General features: G+C 45.2%; 1 protein-coding gene across 1 annotated transcript in view; it reads left to right on the forward strand.

Moving 5' to 3' along the window:
- Window positions 1-23,359, forward strand: part of Rffl (ring finger and FYVE like domain containing E3 ubiquitin protein ligase) — a 47,777-nt gene that overhangs the window by 12,848 nt on the left and 11,570 nt on the right. Inside the window, 2 exon segments of the mRNA XM_052759792.1 lie at window positions 17,357-17,544; window positions 22,766-23,167. Coding sequence (XP_052615752.1) covers window positions 17,357-17,544; window positions 22,766-23,167 — 590 coding nt within the window.

A 23,359-nucleotide genomic window follows, 5' to 3' on the forward strand; every position in this document is an offset into this window, starting at 1 on the left:
ACTGGAGGCTGGATCTAACAGTAGCTGCTCAATTGTTTCTTTCCCCCTTTGGCAAGTCTCTGGAGAAGCCATTAAATAAGTAATTTGCCTTGAGGTCACTCAGCTGGTAAACAATCTCAACAGCCTCTATTTTCTAAGTCCTACCCACCTTTTTCATTGCTTCCTACTGTGAAATCTGCTTTATTGCCTTGATTAGGGGACCGGATTTGCTGTGGGATAGCCACCTGCAGGGAGTCACCTTGGAATCTTTGTGGATTATTAAAACTGCCTGAGTTATTTCAAAACTGGCCCATTCTGCCATCTCAAGCTATAATTAGGTACAGGTAAAGGTCTTTTAAATTATCCTTTGACTAAGAAATATATTTTTATTGTCCTAAGTCACTAGGATTGCTGGCTACTAAGGCAGGCACCTCTTGGAGCAAGTTCCATTATTACACTTTCAGAGTCGACATCTCCTTTTGTTTCACAGAGAATTGTTTGGAGATACTTAAGAACCAGCCAAGGACACTGAGCCACTATGTGTCGATTTTTTAAAGTGCTGAGAGTAAACTTGGTTTATTATATTAAACTGAGCATGCTCACAAGCACCTGGGTTTTGCAGATAAAGGCCTTAATTACATCTTTTCCTGTATTCGGTATCTAGCCACATTGCAAAGAAGTCTGTGTGTCTTTCTGCTTTGTAACTCAAGGGGCAAATGAGTAAGAAGAAATTAAGTTTAAAAAAAATGGCGGGTGGGGCTGGCTGATGGCCTTGCAAGTTAAGGTTTAAGGACTGTACTTCCTAAAATCTGCACTGGGGGCTTGATGTTATCAAGGGATGTTGACTAGGAGCCATTTTATAATTTGTTGTGGGACGGAGGCAAAGTAAAGTCTGAGGGTCAGCTTAAGCAGGTGAGAATAATACTAAGTAGGTGAGAATATGGTGAAATTACAAAGGTGGTTTGTGTTGTTCATTTGTTTTTTGTTGTAGAGTAAAGGCCCCAGATCATTTAGCCTCTTGCTGAGAACTTGATTGAACTGGAGTAAAGGCTACAGCTAGACATCTCCATTTTCTTCTGCTTCTTTGCCTGGATGCTGGTGAGCGTATCACATCCAGCAGGAGCAGAAGGTACTACAGAAAGTCAGCCGCCTAATTTTCAGGTTGAGACCAAGCATCAGACCAGCTAAAAGTTTGAGAGGAAGAAGGTGCTTGATCTGAATTCCTCCTCCGTTTGCCACGGGCTGTGTCCAGGTGCATTGTGGTGCTGGTGCCGCACGTACAGCTCTAGGTCAGCGTGGAGGTGAGGATGTCCGCTCTACCCTGAACCTAGCAGGGAAGCGCCAGATTGTGAGTTGGCTGGACTGCAGGAGAGGAAGACAAACTGAAACTTACTGCGGTGGGGTAGAAAAGGGAAGGGGCGTCACAATCTGGCCTGCAAGGAAGGCCAGGTCACTTGCAAGTGGCTCCAGGAAGTTCTTCCAGTGGCTCCACACTCATTTAGAGCCAGCGGTAAAGGCCACAGGTCATTTAGCCTCTTGCTAAGAACTTGATGGAACTGGAGTAAAGGTTTTGGCATGGCTAAAGGAGGTAAAAAAGCAGAGAAAAGGGGTCTTGTGTCCAAAAAACCTGGAAAAGTCAGGTACACTGGCCTGTACCTTGTGAGGTGGGAGGGTTGCTTGAGTCCATGAGTTTGAGACCAACCTGGGCAACATAGATTCCAGCTGGGAAACAAAAGTAAAAAGCTTTAAAAGCAATTTGTTTAGACCAGCAAGATGGCTCAGATCCCTGGAACCTGTATGAAAGTGCCCATTGCCCCAGCCCCAGCGTTCCTACAGTGTGAGGAAAGGGTGACACAGGAGGATCATCTGCCTTGCACAGCGCCTATGTGTAGCAGAGCTGCAGAAGTAACAAGAGAGGCTGCCTTCAAAACAAAGTGGAGGGCCAGCAAGCAGCTGTGGTGATACTGTGTTCCCCAAAATATTGTGTACCCTAATTGTGTACCCTGGGGTCAGAGAACAGAACAGCCACTAGATATAGAGGCCAGAAAATGGTGGCACACACCTTTAATCCTAGCGTTCCAGAGGCAGAGATCTGCCTGGATCTCTGTGAGTTCAAGGCCACACTGGAAACAGCCAGGCGTGGTAACAAGAGCCTTTAATCCCAGGAAGTGATGTCAGAAAGCAGAAAGGTATATAAGGCGTGAAAACCAGGAACTAGGCTGGTTAAGCTTTTAGGCTTTTGGGAAGCAGTTCAACTGAGATCCATTTGGATGAGGACTCAGAGGCTTCCAGCCTGAGGAAACAGTATCAGCTGAGGAATTGGCAAGGTGAGGTGGCTGTGGCTTGTTCTGCTTCTCTGATCATTCAGTGTTCACCCCAATACCTAGCTTCAGGTTTGATTTTATTAATAAGACCTTCTAACAATTCGTGCTACAAGCAGCCTTAGTGAGTAGAGGTGCTTGCTGCCAAGCCTGGTGACCTGAATTTGGTCCCCAGGATCCATATAGTAGGAGAGAACTGACTGATTCCTGGAAGTTAACCTCTGATTGTACCTATGCTCTGGCACATGCCCACCCCAAATGTAAAAAAAATTACATTTTAATGTAATCAAAGTTTAAAAAAACCCCATCTTTACAGCCACCTTTCCCTGAGTGCACATTATATATTTAGCTCGCGGGTAAATCCTTGAAGTGCATATTTTAACCCTTTCAGTGATTCTTTTAATGTAGCAGATTCTGTTGTTTGGAGATTAAGTTTTAAAGCAGTTAAGCAAAAGCAGGATTTAGGGTTCTGTTTATTATATTTGGCCACATTTGTGCAGGCCTCTTTGGAAGAAAAGCAAATTGCATCATTTGATCCTAATCAGAATTAGTGCATTGCTTTTTCCTGGGGCACCAGGAGCCCTCTCCACTGGCCCCTGGCTTCTTTATTTTAATCCAGGGTTTCTCTGTGTAGCTTTGGTGCCTTTCCTGGAACTCATTCTGTAGCCCAGGCTGGCCTCGAACTCACAGAGATCCACCTGCCTCTGCCTCCCCAGTGCCGGCATTAAAGGCATGCGCCACCACCGCCCAACCGTGAAAACAGCTTCTTGAGGCAGAAAGTCCCAAACAGTTTACCTGATGAGTTCTGTTTTCTGCACAGGAGAGCTAGAGGGAGCTGAGTGTCTCCAGTCCTTCTGGGCTGTGTCATCAGTTTTGACGGAAGACGGATCCTGCAGTAATTAAACCGCCAGTCCGTTTATTCTGTGTTCAGCCTCGTTAGAAGACTTCACTCCAAACTGCTTCATTTTCTGATGGACTCCCCCTTTGGGGGAGAGTGCCTGGGCTGCAATGAATGTGTGGGTTTCTGCTGCAGTGTGTTCAATCTGTCATCTCTCCTAAACGCCACACTAAGAGGCAGCCATTTAATTGGTCCGACCCCGGGGGTGATATTTTGGCACCGCTCCATCGGTACGAATACTTTTCCTTGAACTTCGGAGCAGATGCTGAGATCCCTCTGCAGATATTTGTCATAGACTAGTTGGAACCAGGGAGTTCCCAAGAACATTTATAACTTGTGATTATTATGTATGTTTTTCAGTTGTTTACAATGGTTCTCACTTTAGGAAGAGAGCTCATTTGCTGCTGGTGGGAAGTGTGGTCTCCCTGCTATCCTCACTTGGCAGTGTTGTTTTAACCCTTTATGTTCCGGGACCCTCTAGTGTCCTACTGCTATGTCTTTACTGTTGCTTCTTCCAGCCTGTGGGCTGTGTTGGGTGGGACGGGAGAAGCTCCTCCCAGACCTGGGTGTATTGACTAGAGGTGTGCTTCTCTGGTTTCTAGGGTTTCTCTGCTGTTATTTTACTTCTGTGTGTGTGTGTGTGTGTGTGTGTGTGTGTGTGTGTGTGTGTGTGTGTTCCTTTGCATACTTTGCAGTTCCTGTCACAGATCTATGGCAAAGAGCTTAGATGGCTCCGAGCCTTTGCGTTCGGGGAAGGAATGGGAGCGATGGTCCCACTTTCCTTCAGCTCCCCCTTTCTGGTTTCCTGCTGCTGGACAACCTCCAGCACCAACATTGTCCTGTTACTTTCTGGCCAGTCTGCTACTGCCCTCCCCCGCCCCCCTTATCAATCTGAGCTTAGTGGACACTTCCTTAACTTGGAAGAGTGTTAGTGGCTCAGGTCGTCCTATAGAGGCACCACTGCTGCTACCTGGATGTCAGCCCCTTAATTTGCTGGTCATTTTAAAATCATAATTGCAGAACATGAAATTTTGACTTTTTTGTGAAGGTTCTGTTACCATTAGTGAGAGTCAATGATAATGTTCCATACAGCAGTAATACTGAGAATAAAGCTGTGAGAAGACCCACTCTGACTTCATGTCTTACCTTCCATTCCACAACAAATGGAGAAAAATAAATACTTGGGGGGAGATTATACAAGTAATTTTTGAATGGGTGTAACACCATGCTGCCGGACCACTCACCCTCTAGGATGCAATCATCTGGAGATGCTGCCTCTCCTCTGTCCCTCTTGGATCTCCAGTGATGTTGGCAGGGAGTGGTGCTGACAGATTCTCTGATGAGTGAGTTAGAGCTACAGGGAGCTGCATGAGATGTTGCCGGGAGAGCACAGACAGGGTCTCTGAGAGGGAAGTGATGTGGGAGGGAGAGACAGTGGTCCAGGCCGTGGACTCTGGAGGATGATGCTTTCACCAAAGTAAATTTGGCAAAGAAAAATAGGGCAGCTCAAGCATAGAACAGGAGCGTGAGGCCCTGAGTGTTAGGAATTATTTCCATTGCTACTCAGTAGATCTGATGAAAGCCCTTGTTAATAGATAGATAGTAGAGCATTAATTGCAATTTTGAGGCAAATCAGAAACTGCTCCTTGGGATGAGTGTGTAACTCAGCAGTAGAGCGCTTGCCTAGAAGGTGTGAGGCTCTAGCCTCGGCACTGAAGAACAAGCAGGCAGCCTCATCAGCTAGGACAAAGATGTGTGGGAGGAGAAACTGAGAGGTATCTTGGGTATTAAAGGCTTTATCTTTAGAAGTATGCCAAACTATACAGAGTAGGGAAAGCAAATGATCTCCTAGATTTGTAAGTTAGAATTCTGCATCCTCAGGAATGGGTTTGTTCTTTTGACAAAGTGCTCAAGTGTTGAAAGATCGGCTTTGTAGGTAACTTTCTTTTTCTTTTCTTTCCTTTCTTTTTTATCTTTAGAAGGAGTGAGAATTTATGAAATACTCCTTTCCTGCAGGCCACCTCAGGTGCTTCCCACTATTTTCTCTCCCGCTAAAACTCTTGAGATACTAGTGGTGACTATAGGCAAATGGACAGTCTAGGCAGCACCTGTTTCTGTAGGATGCTAAATTAGTCAAATAACTGGGTCTCATATCTCTCATCCAGTAGCTGTATGACCTATTCTCTTCATTCATTTTAACTTGGATTTACGTAAGATTAATTTCTCAATGAGACATTATAATGATGCAGGCATAACTCAGCACACATTAGGTGTTTTTGGAATGTTCTTTGTTCTTTTGTGCTTTTTGTTGTTGTTGTTTGTTTCGAGACAAGGTTTCTCTGTGTAGCCTTGGCTGTCCTGGAATTTGCTTTGTAGACTAGGCTGACCTTGAACTCAGAGATCCTCGTGACTTTCCCTCCCAAGTGCTGGGATTAAAGGATTGTGCCACAACCACCTGGCCTTACTTTGTTCTTAAAAAAAAAAAAGATCACTTTCCTGAATCACTGATGAACCTTGAGACTGAATAATTCTTCCAGATTTCCTTTTGCCCCTCAAAACAGCATCACAGGAGATATCTCACTGCCAAGGCTCCAATCCTTTGTATTGAAGTATCTAGCTTGGTAGTAGAAAGGAACTGCCGAGCTTAACTGTCCTAAAGACAAGTGCATGTGTATGCATGGAGGCTTTGGAAGCTAGTGTGGAGAGAGGCAGACATTTAATCCTTACCAACCCCTTGCCCAATAATATTTATACCTAGCACTGCCCTCTGCTGGTGTGTGTGTGTGTGTGTGTGTGTGTGTGTGTGTGTGTGTGTGTGTGTGTGTGTGTGTGTGTGTGTGTGGTTGTGTGTATGTGGATGTGTGGGAAGGTGTGTTTGTAAGAAAGAGAGATATAGGGTCTCATGTAACTCAGGCCTTGAACTCTTCTGGATCCCTCTGCCTACCTCCCACCCTTCAAGTGCTGGGATTATAGGCCTGGACTATACACCTGATTGCCCTCTGCTCTTTATGGAAAGTTGGAAACTTAGTACAAGTAAGATTTCTCCATGCAGAGCACCACCTCTGTGGCCAGCCTGTGAGGAGAGAGATGTTTATTCCTGTTAGTCTGAAACCCAAAGACCACATTCAAGCGCACTCACTCAGTATGACAGCCAGAATTTAAGGACCAGTCTGATTGATGCTAAAACCAAATTAAAACATCATATTTGGGAACATCTCCCCCCCAAAAAAACTGTTATGTCTTCTCTTATTTTATCCCTCAGATAAAATTCTCATTTAGGAAATCTGTGTTATCCATTATCCCACCCAGAGGACTGCCTTGGAGGGTGGGGTATATCTCTTAGGATTTACAGGGCTTGGGAATAAGTTCCCACCTTGTGAAGTCTTTCTTGTTTATACCTGGCCCATGCACCACTTCAGCAGGGTTTTTATTCAGCCGTGGGTTCTAAAGTTCCACCATATTCTTGTTTCCTCCGTGACTTAGGGGCTCTGAGTTCTTTACTCTGAAATAAATATGTTAGAAATAATCTGAGAATCAGAGAGAACGAACGCGCTCCATTTCTGCACACCCAAATGTGAGGCCAGTTGGTAATCCGGTTCACACTGCAGGTTGCTTGCTTACAACTGCAGCAGTCACTTAGTTGATGTTCCTTGTGTCACCAGCACACAAAATCTTCCCACGTCAGGGCTCCATGTCCCAGGCAGGTTTGCTGGAGAATTCCAGTTGCAGCCCTGAGATTCTAACAGCTTCAGGGAGTTCAGGTTTCTTTTTAAAAGCAAGCAGTCTTCCAAGTTGAGAGATGATTGTAAATTTCAGGTGAGTTCTTAAGAAACAGGGATTCTTTGTCATGTGGGCAGTGTAGTCAACCAGCTGTGTGCCAGCTCTGCCCCACATAGTACCTCGGGTGACCAGGGGGGAAAAAAGGAGTCACCAAAATACACAGGTCATTGCCATTTTAGCATTGTAACACAGTTTAATAATGTCTCTAATGTGCTGTCCGTCAAATATTTCACCATTAAATAGGTACTTTATGGATGTTACTTCCTTTTTTTTTTTTTTAAAGATTTATTTATTTATTATGTACACAGAAGAGGGCGCCAGATCTCATTACAGATGGTTGTGAGCCACCATGTGGGTGCTGGGAATTGAACTCAGGACCTCTGGAAGAACAGTCGGTGCTCTTAACCTCTGAGCCATCTCTCCATCCTGGATGTTACTTCTTATCCCTATAGTTGCCTACCTCTGGGAAGTATACAGACTTAAAAATTAAGTAGGGGCTGAGGAGACAGCTTAGTTGGCATAGTGCTTACTTGAAATCACAAGGACTGGAGCTTAGGTCCTCAGCATCCATGTAAACGCAAGAGGCAGTTGTGTGCATCTGTAATCCCAGCACTGGAAAGGACGACGCAGGTGGAGCTCTAGAGCTCCTTGTCCAGCCAGTTAGTCAAATCGATGAGCTCTGGGTTCAGTGAGAGACCTTGTCTCAAAAAATAAGGTGGAGAGTGATTAAGATGGCACACAATGTTGACCTCTGACCTTTACGCACATTGGTACCATGTGCATATGCATCCACCCACACTTGTGTACACACCCATATAATAAGTACAGACGACACATACACAAGCTTAAATTTGTTCACAAAGAATTTTCTTTTCTTAGTCATGCTGTCCCTGTAAATATTGAGAACGAGCTTTTTGGTCCTAAGGAGAAATGTGAACTTGCCATATCAGCTATGCTGATAAAATATGAGTAGTGTTTGACCACACTCTCTTCATCCCACAGTTTGGGTGTCTGGAGTTACATATTATGAAAGCCATGAAGGAAAGCAGGGGACATCTGGGCAGTTAAATGGGGAGGATTCCAGAGACAGGTTCAGAAGAGACCTGAGGGAGCTGTCCAGGCAGAAACCTGACAGGCTGGAAACCTGAAGAACCTAAGGAGGGAAAGGGAAGTAAGGGATAAGAAGCAGACTGCTGCTAGGGTGGAGGAGGTGCTGATGGGACTCTTCAGCTTAAGAGTGTTGCTGAAAGCCCTTTGAGGTGTGCTGGAGTGTAGTGTGCCTGGCCTCTGAGAGCCAGCAGAGAGCTCTGTGGGAAGAGAGGAGTAAATGGTGTGGAGCTCTAGAGGCTGGGAGATGGTTGGAGTCGGGAGGGTCACCGTCCAGGAATGCTGAGAGATTGAAGAGATGAGACAGAGAAGTGTAAGAAAGACCTGGCCACTTGAAATTGCCTTTGATAACTTAGGAGAGATTATGTGGAGCACCCAGGTCAAGGAGTTTGGAGAAGCTTGATGAGTATGTAAGAGGTTAAGGAACTCTAGTAAAATACTGAGAGGCATTTTGATGTAGAGAAAATGAACTTTACAGGGGTGGGAGTCAAAATGGGTTTTTGTTGTTGTTGTTATTACAAATTGTATATATTTTACTAGGTGCTTAAAATATCCCATATAAGTTGATGTGGTGGCACATGGTTTTAATCCCAGCATTTGCAGGGGTAGAGGCAGGAAGATTACTACAAGTTCAAGGCTATCCTGATCTTCAGTGAGTTCTAGATCAGCCAGGGCTACAATATGACCTTTAAAAAAAAAATCCACATCTCACAAGAGAAATACACAAATTATATGTGTAATTTAATTAACTCTTACAAATCATATCTATGTAATCACCTAGGAAGCATTGAGGTTGGAGAGATGGTTCTGTGAGTAAGAACTTTTGCTGCTCTTAGGGAAAACCTCGGGTCCATTCCCAGCGCCGATGTCTGGCAGCTCTTAACTGCCTGTAATTGCTGTTCCAAGAAATTTGATGCCCTCTTCTGACCTCTGTGAGCATTACACATGCAGACAAGCAGGCACATAGACTACACATAAATAAGAAATTTAAAAAGAAACAATATTAGCAGAAGTCCCTGTGCCTCTTTCCACCTATCATTCCCAAGCACGGCCACTATTCCTGATTTTGTTCTGATTGATTGGTTATGTCTTGCTGTGTTGCCAGGCTGGCCTTAAAATTCATGGACTCAAGTGATTTAACTGCTTCAGTCTCCCAAGTAGGTGGGATTTGGGATATGCCATCCTGCCAGGATTCACTATCCTAATTTCCACACTAGATTGGCATTGCTCCTTTTGAATGTGATCATGTGGTATATATACATTTGTGCCTGTTTCTTTCAGTCAGCATTAGGTCTATATCAGATTTGTCTGCACTGCTGTGTGTATACCTCATAGTTGCAGAAACATAATTTACTTCTCCATTTTGCTCTCGATGAACATTCGGGCTGTTTCTAGCTTGGGGCTATTATAGTAGTGCTTCCCTGGATATTCTTGTGTGCTTCTTTTTGGTGAATACATTTCCTTTAACGAGTGTATTATATACCTGGAAGCAGAATTACAAAGCCATGGAATTAAATGTGTATGTTTGTATATGCCACACACATACTCTCACATGTATGTACACATTGTCCTTCCCCTGTCACTACTGATACACACCTGGTACCAAGTGGGTGCCAGTTCTCCCAGCAGTGTCAGAATCCTGCTTGCTCTCCAGCCTTACCAACACTTGTTAGAATCTCTTCCATTTTGACTGTGCCAGTGGGTATTTGATGGCAACACACTGGCCTGTAATTTGTATTTGCCTTGTGACAAGGAAACATTTTTAAAACCTGGGGGATCTTGGAGCATGCCTGTACATTGACAAACAAGTTCTAATAGAGTCAGCACTCAGAGTGGAGTAGGCTGCAGGGTAAATTGACTTCTGAATCTAGGGACCTATGTTTAGGACCTGGCTTTGCTACCCACTTTCTGTGACTTTCAGCAACTTATTTCTTTTGGTTTTCTTCCCTGAAAATGACCAGTTCATACTAACTTGTTAGAACTGCATGAGCTAATAATGCTAGGTGAAGCACCAAGCTCAGTGTCAGACAAAAAAGAAGCATTCTTTTAGTTGGTGACTATTCTGTTCTTCTCAGATACATAATTACTCATCAGTTACTTCAGAGAACCTTGACTAAGCCATATTGATAGGCCTTCCACAGCATTTCCCTCCAAGCCTTTGCAATTGTACTTTAATTGCTTTTTAAGGATAATATACAAGATGAAACTCAGCCCATTCTGTATTAACGATCCATAACACCGGATACTTTGCTTTATGCACTTAGAGCATAGATGCTGTCGACCATTCCAGGAATACATTAGTGGCCATAGGTGTGCCACCCCTGGATAAATTGAGATGATTCAGCCATTGGATGATTTGCTGCATCAAAAGGTACTTCTCTGAGGCTTGAGGGAACTTTAACTGGGTATTTTTAAGGGGTCTTTGTAAGGTTGTGTACAGTGGGTTCACTATGGAAGTGTTAGTTCCCAGATGTAGCTGTTTGCATCTGTGGAGCTCTTGTTGCAGAGCCACTTTGGTAAACCAGACAGTTAATTAAAATCAGGACAGATTGTATGCAAACTTTGGGGGCATTAGATGTTGTTCAAGTCTTAGATGGTCTTTTAATAAAAAAAACCCAGAGCCAGATATCAGGATGAAAGCTGAAAGATCAGAGAAGCAAAACAGCCAGCCAGTAGTTCTTACCTCTACGAAATCCTCAGCCTAAAGAGAGTAAGTTCCTGTTTCCTCACGCCTTATATACTTTTCTTTGCCCAGACATCACTCCCTAGGATTAAAGGTGTGTGTGTGTGTGTGTGTGTGTGTGTGTGTGTGTGTGTGTGTGTGTGCGCGCGCGCGCGCGCGCGCGCTTCCCAGTAAGGATTAAAGGTGTATGCCACCACTGCCTGGCTCTGTTTCCAGTGTGGCCTTGAACTCACAGAGATCCAAACGGATCTCTGCCTCCCGGTGATAGGATTAAGGGTGTGTGCCACCACTGCCTGACCTCTGTGTCTAATGTAGTGACTGGCTCTGTCCTCTGATCCTCAGGCAAGCTTTATTTGGTAGACAATATATCACAACTGGGTTAACATTCATTGCTATGAACTAGTCACTGTACTGGCAAAACCAAAAACAAAAAGATGTATTTTAAGAAGGCAGACTAGGGGCTGGCTCTGTCCTCTGATCCTCAGGTAAGTTTATTAGGGTACACAATATATCACCACATTACTGCTTTAGTTTTTGGTGGTCAGTGAGGTGGTTTTGGAGTCTCAGTGTAAGTCAGTGCTCCCTTTCTATTCCCGCTCCTTTTGTGGCCAAGCCCATGACAGCCAGTGATCTACTTTAGATTATTTGCCTTGGGCAGGTGTACAAAATGAAGGAATAGTTTAAAATTATTTAGGAATCTAGATTTTTTTTTTGAGAAATCATATTATCTGTTCTCTTCTAGGACTGTTCCAAACCCACCTGGAATAGGCAATTTGTTTTGCCTTACTATTAACACCACAATTTTCTTGTTCAGCATCAGAAATACTAGCATATCCCACAAAGTTACAAAACCCACATGCTCACTAGCCACACTTGCCTCTCCTGCAGGGTTCTTCAGGGAACAGTACAGTTTTCTTGTTCACCCCCCACCTTACATCCTCCTACCTTTCTATCTTTTATGCAGGGTGCAAGGTTTCAGTTAAGCATAGTAAAAGTACAGTTGGTGTTTGAAGATCAAACCCCAGAATCCATCTTCTCAGAATGGGTGAGGGAGCTGAAGAGGAATTTTTTGAGCCCTCAGGAAAGGTGTGGTATTTTTCTTTTAAGATCTAGAAAGGGGTTTTCAGGACAGAGACTAGCTTTCCAAAGTGTCCTGTTTACCCATTCCCCATAGATGGTTCCCTGGTTAGTCATTTAGCAATGTAATCAGATGTTTGTGTGTCTGTTTAGGGCTAAGGGATCAGAAGAGCCTTCCCAAGAGAAGAGAGTTTAGTTTGCATGGTGGCATTGTTAGTCAACATGACAACCTCTTGCCCTGGGAACCAACTGTGCATATAGTTGTTAGTTAGAGCTTGCCAGCTTGATAGGAGAATACTTTGAACTGACCACAGTAGCAGATGTTTCTTTTCTGATATTTAACTATCTCCATGAACAAAAGCATAGTCCACTGACTGCTTATCTGTGTTCTGTTAGACCTAGCAGGTCCGAGGTATTTTGACACTGCTGCTCTTGTAGCTCGCTACCTCTGTTCCATAGTTAACCTTCCCTGAATTGACATACTCAAGTGAACACAGGCCTGTGGGGTCACAGTGTGGCAAGAGTCAAGTCTTCTCACAGGGCCATCTGCTGCTTTTCAGAGCAGCCAAGACTGAACAAGCTGTTCTCCTAAGATGTTTAGAAGAGGCCCATGAGGTTGAAGAAAATGAGACAGTGTGGAGGAAGCTAGACTGCTCTGACTCCTGGCTGGGAAGTGGGCCTGATCTAGTATCACAGTGGCTGAGGGTAGCTATGGTGTCCTTCTGGCCCTTAGCTCTTCTGGATGAGGGCCTTGCTTGTGTAGTCCCAGTGCCTCAGCATAGTGGCTGCTTCCTGAGTGTTCATTAAGCTGGTGGAGTATTGTAGCAGGTTTTCTTTTGGACCACCAGCCAACTCCCAAATACAGACATGGAGACTTATTATTAGTTATGAATGCCCGACCTTATCTTATGCTTGTCCCACTGGCTTATAACTTAATTTAACCTGTTCTTCTTTATCTACATTTTGCCTTGGGCTTTCTACCTTTCTTTCATTCTGTATGTCTTTTCCTGCTTCTTCTTTGGCTGGCTGGCCCCGGGCGTCTCCCTCTTTTCTCCCCTGTTCTCTCCTCTCTCGTTCTCTTGAGCCTAGATTCCTCCTACTTATTCTCTCTGTCTGACAGCTCTGCCTGTCCCTCCTCTGCCTAGCTATTGACTATTCAGCTTTTTATTAGACCAATCAGGTGCCTTAGGCAGGCACGGTGAAACAGCAGCACATCTTTAGCTAATTAAACAAATGCAGCAGTAGCGCACTCCTTTAATCCCAGCACTCGGGAGGCAGAGCCAGGTGGATCTCTGTGAGTTCGAGGCCAGCCTGGTCTACAGAGCGAGATCCAGGACAGGCACCAAAACTACACAGAGAAACCCTGTCTCGAAAAACTGGAAAAAAAACCAAAACAACATAAGCAAATGTAGCACATCTTGACCTCGTTAAAGTAATATTCCACAACAGTACAGCGTGCAGCCTTTGTTTACCTGCTGGTTGTACCTTACAATGTAGGTCTACTGCTTACATGACAGAGCCCTTACCTCTTTCTTTGTATGTTTGTTTTTAGGAATCCTTATCTCTTTGTGTGCCTGCACTTACCCTGGTGACCCTGGGTCCCCTTCAGCTGCTGCCTTCTCTCTTCCTTCCAATCAAGTTTGTGAACAGGCAGCTTTCAGCCTTGCAGGTCCTCACTTTTCAGTCTCTTTCCTGTGGTCACCAGTCAGTCAGCTGCTTTCCTCCCGAACTGCCCAGGCAGAGCACACTCACACTCTGTTAAAACAAAGGCCCTTAGACGTTGTGAAGTCCCTCACTGTGTTCCATTCCTTGAGTTATTTGACAGCACTGTTGATTTCTTTGAAGCAACACTCTTCTGGTTCTCCCCCTGTGAGCATCCTTCCGCCCTTCCCTGGTTGGCTTTCCTCTGCTTCTGTTCTCAGAGCCTTCTGGAGAGACTCAGAGCATTCAGTCCATCTCTTGCCCCACTCTGGCCCTATGGATTTCCAGTAGGTCAAGCGTTCCTAAACCCTTATCTTCAGCCTAGACATGCACACATGGACATGCCTGTCCCACTGGTGTGAAACTCAATTTTATCATCTTAACACCTACGTGTGCTCTCTCCTGAGGATGTTAGTTATCTTAGTGAGTAACCCCCTTTAGTTATCCTGGTGTGTAAATAAATAGGAGACCCTTAGATTTGCCTTGCACCCTCCTCCTACCCTCTTTTCAGTTCATTGGCATATCTTGCTGATTCTGTCAGAGATCTGCCAGCCGCTTCTCTCCTTCCCACGGCCTCTACTTCTGCAGCAGTGTCCTGTCCTAACCCGCCCCTTGCTGGTCTGTCCCACAGAGTGCTTACTACCACAAGGCACCCAAATATTCAAGTGAGCTGGTCACGATAGAGTCCTGGTTCCCTCCTCTAGAATACACGATTTTTCTATGGCTCCTGGTTAACTCGTGTCCTTTTATTTACCTCATCTACCCCTACCCCTAGCCCTTCTAAGCATTTTGTAGTTTCTCTTTTATGGTGCATATCATTTTGGTTTTCCTAGAAAAGGCCCCTCTTCCTGCCTCTCTGGTAAACTCTCCCTGCTGTCATATCAAGGATGGTACCTCCTTAGTGAACTCTTTTCTTGTCCTGCCTCTGCCATCTTTGTGCGAGCCCCACTCCCTAACCACCACCGTGCTTTGTACAGACTTCCATTAGAGCACTGGCAACTCTGGCTGACCATTAACTCCCTGGGTATGGTTACTGAGTACTGGGAAAGCACAAAGGGATTGGCATTAGTAAAGGGTGTGTGTGTGTGTGTGTGTGTGTGTGTGTGTGTGTGTGTGTGTGTGTGAGAATAAGGAGATTTTTGTTGTTCTTGTTTTATTTTTGATGGAGTCTGGCTAACCTGATACTGCGTAGACCAGGCTGGCTTTGAACTCACAGAGATCTGCCTTTCTCTGCCTCTTGAGTGCTAGGATTAAAAGGCATGTACTGCATGCCTAACTAAGGAGAGGTTTTCAGAGAAGTTACTGAATCATCCATGCCCTTGTCCCCTGCGGACAGGCCCAGAAAGCTGCCTGGTGACTGATGAAACCTCTGGGTTTACAGTCTACCTTCCCAAAGGAAATTGTAGTTAAAGGCATTTTTACAGTGCAGGTGGAAGCAACTAATATTTGTTGAGCGCTTTATTTTCCTGTAGAGTGTCAGGGGACACATACGAAGTACAGAAAGGGTGTGACCTGTTAGAGGTGGACAGCACAGCCCACAGGCAGCAGAGCTGGGCGGGATGTGTGCCCTGTCTGTACACACTCAGACATATCAACGTGTGATTTAAAGAATTGTGAAACTTCCTTTTCAGAGAAATGCTACTCATGGCCTTGTCAACAAAGAACTCCTTTTAGGCTGGGCATTCATGCTGGGTGTGGTGGTGCACTTGAGAAGTGGATACCGGAAGATCAGGAGTTCCAGGACATCTTAGCTATGTAGTGAGTTTAAGGACAGCCTAGGATACTTGAGGCCTTGCCTTAAAACAAATAAAACCCACAAAAACTCATTTATTTTAACTTATGATGCATGTGTGACGTGCTCTTTACCATCATGCCTTGTGTACTGTGAATTTGCAGAAAGGCAGATTTGGTCTCTCTTCTCTGGTAACTTAGGGACCCAGGCAATCAACAGAGATAGGGACAAATGGTTTTGATGTGCACCTAGCCAAGACGTCTTGACTATTCATCAGCCCTTACTGAGTCACCTGTGTGACAGCCTGGGTCCTGTCACATCCCCTTTTCTCACAGGGGTCAGGTCAGGGAGTCAGGTGTTCAGCCAGCATGCTTACAGAAGGAAATGACCTATGTCATGAGTGTGTCAGAGGCCATGTTAGAAAGCTTAAGAAGCTTGGGAGAATCAAGAAGCCTAAAATTGTAACCCATGGGGCCTGGTGCGTTCCCTCCCCTACCTGTGCCCCTTTCTGTTCTTCTATAAAATGACCATCATTGGACTGATTTGCCTCTTAGTTCCTTCCAGTTTGCTGTCTTTGAACTATGAAAACGCCATTGTTAAAGAGGCAATGCAGGAAGTATCCATTTGTGTGTGTGAGCCAAGAGCTCAGGCTCAGAATGTCCACGCAGCCGGCTGCTTACTCTGCCATGGGACGCACTCACGCCTCCCAGCAGTGCTTGGTGTTCAGTAGACCTTACTGTCATCAGGTCATTCTGACATTTGAGGGGTTGGGTCCTTTTTGTTCTGTGAACTTAAAAATCAATCTCTTTTGTCCTTAATACCTAAATTTGGTATGTGTGATGGGAATAAATAAATAAAACACTCTTTATTAAAGGACAATGCTGCTAGGGTCCAGTATAGACATTAGGAAATAGTCCCTGCCCTAGATGAGCTAAAGTTGGAGAGTAGGAAATAAGTGATCAGTAGGAAACTGTTAGAAGTGCTGCAACAGTGCTAGAGAGATGGCTTAGCTAGCTGGAAGAGCTTCTGCTGCTCTTCTAGAGGACCTGAGTTGTTCTAGCAGACATGTAGGGCAGCTTACGACCTCCTAGAACTCCAGCTCCAAGGCATCTGATGCCCTCTCTGGCCTTTACAGTTCCAGTACACACTCATTTACTCACAGACACACATACACATAAATAAGAGGTTAAATCTTTAAAAAGAACAGTGCAACCGCAGAAGCTTAAAGGAGCAGGAGTGTGGATTAAGAGTATTTTGTATAGGCTAGTGGGAGGGAAAGTCAGGATAATGTGGTGTACGGATCAGAAGACCTGGGCTTTTACAGTCTCAGTGTTCTTCTTAGTCCCTAGCGCTAGCCCATTTATAATACTCACCCTCCATTGTAGCTGAAGTATTCCTGTGTCCACCCGGCTACCACTCAGACCCAATTAAACACACAGGGACTTATATTACTTATAAATTGTATGGCTGAGGCAGGCTTCTTGCATTCTCTTCTTATATCTTAAATTAACCCATTTCTATTAATCTATAAGTTGCCACGTGGCTTGTGGCTTACCGGTATCTTACATCATGCTTCTCCTTGTGGCTGCTGGCAGCGTCTCCTTGCCTCAGCCACCTCCCAGAATTCTCCTCCTCCTTGTCCCGCCTACACTATCCTTCCTGCCTGGCTGCTGGCCAGTCAGCGTTTTATTTATCAATCAATCATAGCAACATATATTTACAGCATACAGGCCATCCCACAGCACTCCATGGTCATTGTGTGTGTGTGACAGAAAGTTTTGTCTGAGCCTCAGGGCAAGGCGATGCCTTTGAACAAAGTGGCTGTTAAGCTGGTTGTAATTGTAAGAATGAAGTGAGATTTCAGATTAAACAAATCAGGAACAGGCAACCTTGCAAAGCCTTTATAGCTCACCTTGCTCTGGTGGAATACTGACTGTGGTGGTAGAAGAGGTGGCAAGCCTTCCATGGCCCATAAAGTCACGGCCTCATACTCAGCAGGTGTGGAGATGTATCCTGTCTTACCTGTGTCCCTGGGGATAAAACTGCAGTAATTCTTACCTCTTCCTCTCCTGTACCAGATTTTATCATGTGGGCATCCTGCTGCAACTGGTTCTGCTTGGATGGACAGCCTGAGGAGGCCCCACCACCACAGGGAGCCAGGACGCAAGCCTATTCCAACCCTGGGTACAGCTCCTTTCCTTCCCCCACAGGCTCCGAACCAAGCTGCAAATCCTGTGGAGTCCACTTTGCAAGCACAACCCGAAAGGTAAGTGTCATTGCACTATGACTCCAGGACCTCAGGCCAGCCACCTGGCTTTTACCTGTGTTTTGCTAGGGACCCAGGCCTGACCTAGTTACAGAATGTTTGAGAACAACTGTTCAAGTGAAGGCAAGACATCTCAGCATAGACTGGGAGCAGCTGCTCCTGCATGACCATTAGCCTTGGTGCTCACCAGCTGTAGGATTGCCCCAGCTATGAAGTGCCCTGTTCTGGTGCTGGGAATGAACCGAGGCTAAGTGTGCCCAGCACCATGTTGGAAACATGGCAGGTATTGGCTCTGTTAGCTGTTGCATACAAGGCCTGACTGCAGATTAACCTTGTCCTCATTATCAAAAGCCTGTCAGAGCTTCCTGAGAGACAAGGAAACCCTCACAGAGAGTCTGGAGCCCACTCACTAGCATGGACACCATCTGCAATGGGCTGCAGTAGGAGTTTGTCTGTCCCTTTATTAGTGCCCTCAGGCAGCACATGTCTTGCAGAAGAAGAGGTTTGTAGCCCAGAATGGCTGGTAGGATTCAAGGATAAAATGGTGACACTAGGAAACCAAGGGGAAATAATTCTTTTAAGCTTTCCACTGTATGAGAGGAACTGTTGAAGGTCTTAGCCAGGTGTGGTGAAATATACCTGATGTGGTGAGTTTGAAGTCACCCTGAGCTATGTAGTGAAACCCTGTTTCAAGCAACAGCAAAAATTTAGACTTTTAAAATTTTCTAAGACTTTTTAGTTTTTGTTTTGGGATTTTGTTGTTTTTGAGAAAGAGTTTTACTCTAACCTAAGCTAGCCTTGACCTCACCATATTAATCTAACTGGTCTCAAACTCTGGGCAATCCTCCTGCCTCAGCCTCCCAAGTGCTGAGATTATAGGTATGCCACTATTCCTTGCTTAGACTTTTTTTCTTTCCTTATTTTGTTTTTGCTTTTTGAGACAGGGTTTCTCTGTGTAGCCTTGGCTGTCCTGGAACTCACTCTGTAGACCAGGGTGGCCTGGAATTCACAGAAATCCTCCTCTTTAGTGCTGGGATTAAAGACATTCATCACCACCACCCAGCAGGTTTTTTTTTTTTTTTTTTAATTTGGATTTTTTTGTGGGGGTGGGAGTTGGGGGGGATCTCATTTAATCCTCACAGTGACTATTTCAGTTTTAGAAACCAACAAATCCTGTTTTACATATGACAAAGTCTTAGAGTTTAAAATTTAAAAAGAAAGCAGGACAGTGGTGGTGCATGCAGAGGGCCTGAGTTCGAGGCCAGCTGATAAGTCTGAGTTCGAGGCCAGCTTGGTCTGTAGAGCAAGTTCCAGGACAGCCAGGACTACACAGAGAAACTCTTGTCTCAAAAAACCAAAAGAAAAAAAAATTATAAAAGATACATGACAGGTTCTTGGTAAACAGCAAGAGACATCAACATATCATTTTTCCCCCCATAAACAACATTTCACTATCACCGTACTAGAACCAGTATTCAGACTCAGATCTTCGACTTGCAGGGGCCTACAAGAAGACATTTAGAGTGTTGAGTTGAAGAGGACAGGTAACAGGCGAAGTTCTTGGGAGCATGGGGATGATGAAATTGCCCTCCTCCCCCATTGGAGATAAGTGCTAAGGTCTAGCTGGTGTCATGTTGTCTGGGCGAGGCAGACAGATGAAGGAGGCTGTCCCTGCTTAGGGAGCTTTCGGAGGGACAGAGAGGTCAAGGCAGAGTACACCGTGTAGTCAGACAAGAGAAAAGCCACTGTGGCCTGAAGCACTCCATCGGGGGAGACAGATCCCAATTTGGATGATGAAAGATGATAGTGGTGCAATATTTTCTTGCTCTAAATTATGAATTAATTTTGTGCAATTTACAGCGAATTTTGTGAATATTAAGGATGTTTTCTGCTGCAAGTATTTTTCATTTGTAATTTCATGCTTAAGTGGATCAGCATTCTTAAGGGTTTACCATTTCCCAGCCAGAGACTTTTAAAACAGCTTTTCTAGAAGTAGTTGAATTGCCTTGATTACATGGATCCTACCATCGTGTTTTTTGTTTTTGTTTTTTCCCATTGTGGTCAGTATTTTCTGCGTGCTTACTGGGTTCAAAGCATAAGACAACAGCAAAGACTTGTAGAGAGAATACAGGTAAGATGTGTTCCCTTCATCCGTCAGGTTCCCAGTCCTGGAAGGAAGGGACAGGCTGCAGTTCAGCCACAAGCTAACTGCCCCATCTGTCCTGGCAGTACCCACCTATAGTGCTGCACTGGCCTCACAGTTTCAGAGGGAGTTCTGGAGCCCCGCCTCTTCAGCTGGACTGCCTGCCATGAGGTGGTGAAGGAGGCTGTTTGTACTAGGTTGGAACTTGGGCATAGTATTCATATGCAGAGCAGAAGTGGGTTTTTGGTGTTGAGGAGATCTGAGATGGACTAGAGGGTTAAGAGAGTAATTATGCCTTCCTGTGGGTGTCTGTCTTAGGATGGTTTATATAAACGATCTCTGATATTTCAGTGGTTCAGAATCTAGCAGGATGAGAGTGTGGGCCTGTGTAGCGCCAGGGAATTGGTTGAGGATACACTGGGGAAGTAAAGACAGCCTGGTGAAGGGGAGGAAGCCAAAGAGTGGTGCCTGGCCAAAGCTGGCTACTAGCTAGCTCTTGTTTCAGTTCAGGCTCAGAACTTCTTCTGATTCATTTTTCTTGTTATTTTGTTATTCTGCTTTGATCCGTCTGTTAGAATTTTCACACGCCTTTCCTTTGCAGATTCTCTTGTTTGCTGGCAGCCTTCCTCCTTTCTCTTTGTTATCTCCCACCCCTGCACTCAGGATTTTAGCCTCAAGTGTTCCCCTCCTCCTTAAGAGCTGTTTCAGAGGCAGGCTTACTTCAGAGCCCCTGGTGGGCGGGCGTAGCAGAAACTGGGTTGTCATCCTTGCCTTCTGATCTTGCATCCAGAAGCTACACACATGTGAAGAAGAGAGAGATTTGGATCTGGCTGACTGAGCAACACAAGCTTCGTAATTGAGTCAAGCTCGGTCTTGTCAAACTGCGTTGGCTTAAGTAACACTCCACTTGGGGACCACAGCTTCATGACACTGCAGCCTCTTCCTTCTCAGCCAGGCATCAGGGCTGAACCCCAAATACTCAGAACTCCTATTTTCCACTTATGTGGCTGCTGGTCACAACTGTTCTTTGCTGGTGTAGCCACATGTCCTTTTCAGTCTCGGGACAGCTTACTGTCTGGTTATAGCCGAGTTGAGGAGGAGACTGGTGTATATCCCCTTGCAACACTCAGGTTTTTTTGCTTTGCATGCACTGTGTGGATGTAGACAAACACTAACTAGAACCCTTAACTATGTGGACTCTTCAGCCCCACACAAAGTTTGCCCTGATCCTGCCTCTGAGAGTGTGTCTCAGGCGTTCTTTTTGTAGCTGAACAGTTTCCATATTGAGAAAAAAGGAAGCAGAAACATGTAAACTAATGTAACATTTGAGTGACTATGAAATGAAAAATTTCTAACCTCTTGAGAAGATCCCAGGATGTCCAGGAATGACCTCTTGGAAGAGTGACTTGTCATTGGCTGGAGCAGAGCTCAGTCAAATGTCACTGTACTCGCACAGCCTGCGGATTGAGCAGCCTTGGTGTGCCCTCTGTGACTGAGGGAATAGCTGCACCAGGCAGTGCCAGCTTGCGGGTCAGGCACACTGGTCTCTACACTGAGACACTCTGTGCTTTCATAAAGGACAGAAGGTAGCATCTCGGTCCCTCGTCCTATCTAAATATTTATCTTGGAGTGTACCACCCACTTCCCAGCACTCTGAATGGTCTTGCTGGAGCAGAGAAACCTGTGAGTCTCTGTGGACAGGGTACTGACTAATCCAGGCTCTGCCTTTAGTGTCTGACCTTGAATATAATGATCTCTCTAATTCTTGGTTTCTCTCATTGTAAAAAATCAGGGAAGAACACTAATACTTAAAATTTAAGGGTCTTTAGAATGAAATGATAAGCCAGATTTTACTGTAGCATCACAGTAAATTCTATTGATACCAGTATTAACAGTAGCTGCTAGCTGGGCATGGTGACACATGCCCGAAATCTGTAATCTGTACGGAGCCAGTTTGAGCTACATAGTGAGACCCTATCTCAAAAACCAAGGCTGGTAGCAGTGGTAGCACATGCCTTTAATCCTAGCACTTGAGGCAGAGGCAGACCGATCTCTGAGTTCAAGGCTAGCCTGGTCTACAGAGCAAGTTCCAGGACAGCCAGGACTACACAGAGAAATCCTGTCTCAAAAAACAAACAAATAAAAAAAAAAACAACAAAAAAAACCCCAACTGACCAACCAAACAACCCAAAAAAACAAAAGTTAAAGATGTAGTTCAGTGTCATGGCGCTTACCCAGCTTGCAAAAGGTCCTAGGTTCAATGTCAAGCACTGAAAAACAAAGATGAACAAAATCTAACAACAGAAACATCCCCCACTGTAACCCTCATACACCTGCTTTCCTTCCTCAGCAGTCAGGTAGAAAGGGGCACAGATAGGCGCTGAACCCCAGCTCCTCTCCTTAAAACCCATTATGAATCAGGTGTGCCTCAATGCATTATTTCTGTATCTCCACAATGACCTGTTTTCACCTACTTTTTACCGGTAGGGAAACTGAGCACCACCAGAGAGGCCAATGTAACATACCTATACTCTGAACAACAGCATTTGAGATGGAGACATGAATAAAAAGGCAGAGCTTTTTTATTCCAAATATGGCATCACTATTAATAGCCTCAGGTTTTTTGTGAATTAAAAATTACATAAGCCACTGGGCGTTGCTGGCACATTCCTTTAGTCCCAGCACTCAGAGGCAGAGGCAGAGGCTGGCAGATCTCTGTTCAAGGCCTGCCTGGTCTACAGAGTGAGTTCTAGGACAGCTAGGGCTACACAGAGAAACCCTGTCTGGGGGAAAAAATTATATAAGCCTTAAATTAAATTATAAATGTAAATGATTGTGTTGTGTATAAATGTCAGGTATCCTGTTGGTGGATACAGACACAGGCGGTCTGCCACCTCCAAGTGGCCTTTGATCCGACAGCCGCAGTGTGACTCACACCTTGGATATAGGGAACAGTTTAGTAGAGCAGGAGCTCCTGGAGGAGGCCCTGCTGGCCCTGCTGGTCTTGTAGCTCCCATCCCACTTTCTGACTTGTTCTTCCAAGCTGACATGCTTTCCTCTGTCTCTTGCTCTAAGCAGCAGACTTGCTTGGACTGTAAGAAAAATTTCTGCATGACTTGTTCAAGCCAAGAGGGGAATGGGCCACGCCTCTGCCTCCTCTGCCTACGGTTCCGAGCCACAGCCTTTCAGCGGGAGGAACTCATGAAGATGAAGGTGAAGGACCTGAGGGACTATCTCAGCCTCCATGACATCTCTACCGAAATGTGCCGGGAGAAAGAAGAGCTGGTGTTTTTGGTGCTTGGCCAGCAGCCTGTAATCTCTGAGGCGGACAGGACTCACGCTCCCACTTTGTCCCCGGACTTACCTGCGCAGCAGGCCTTCCTGACACAGCCCCACACCAGCACAGGACCTCCTACCTCACCTGGCCTCCCTTCTTCACCTGCACAAGCCACCTCTGCTCCCCGAGCCCAGGAAAACCAGGTAGGGGTCAGCATGCGGTCTCTTCACCTCCACGTCTGCTCCAAGTCTCATTTCCTTTCCATTGCATTGTGGGAATGGGGTGGGAGGCAGTGTGAGATGTGAACTTTTCTGCCTGTTGATTCTGGAAGTCATGTTTTCTGGTCATCAGGCTTATCCTTTGGGTTCGGGAATGGTTGACCTGGTACCATGTTT

Source organism: Peromyscus californicus, unplaced genomic scaffold (genome assembly GCF_007827085.1).
Source record: "Peromyscus californicus insignis strain IS unplaced genomic scaffold, ASM782708v3 Scaffold_3__1_contigs__length_106647218, whole genome shotgun sequence".
Lineage (NCBI taxonomy): Eukaryota > Metazoa > Chordata > Mammalia > Rodentia > Cricetidae > Peromyscus > Peromyscus californicus.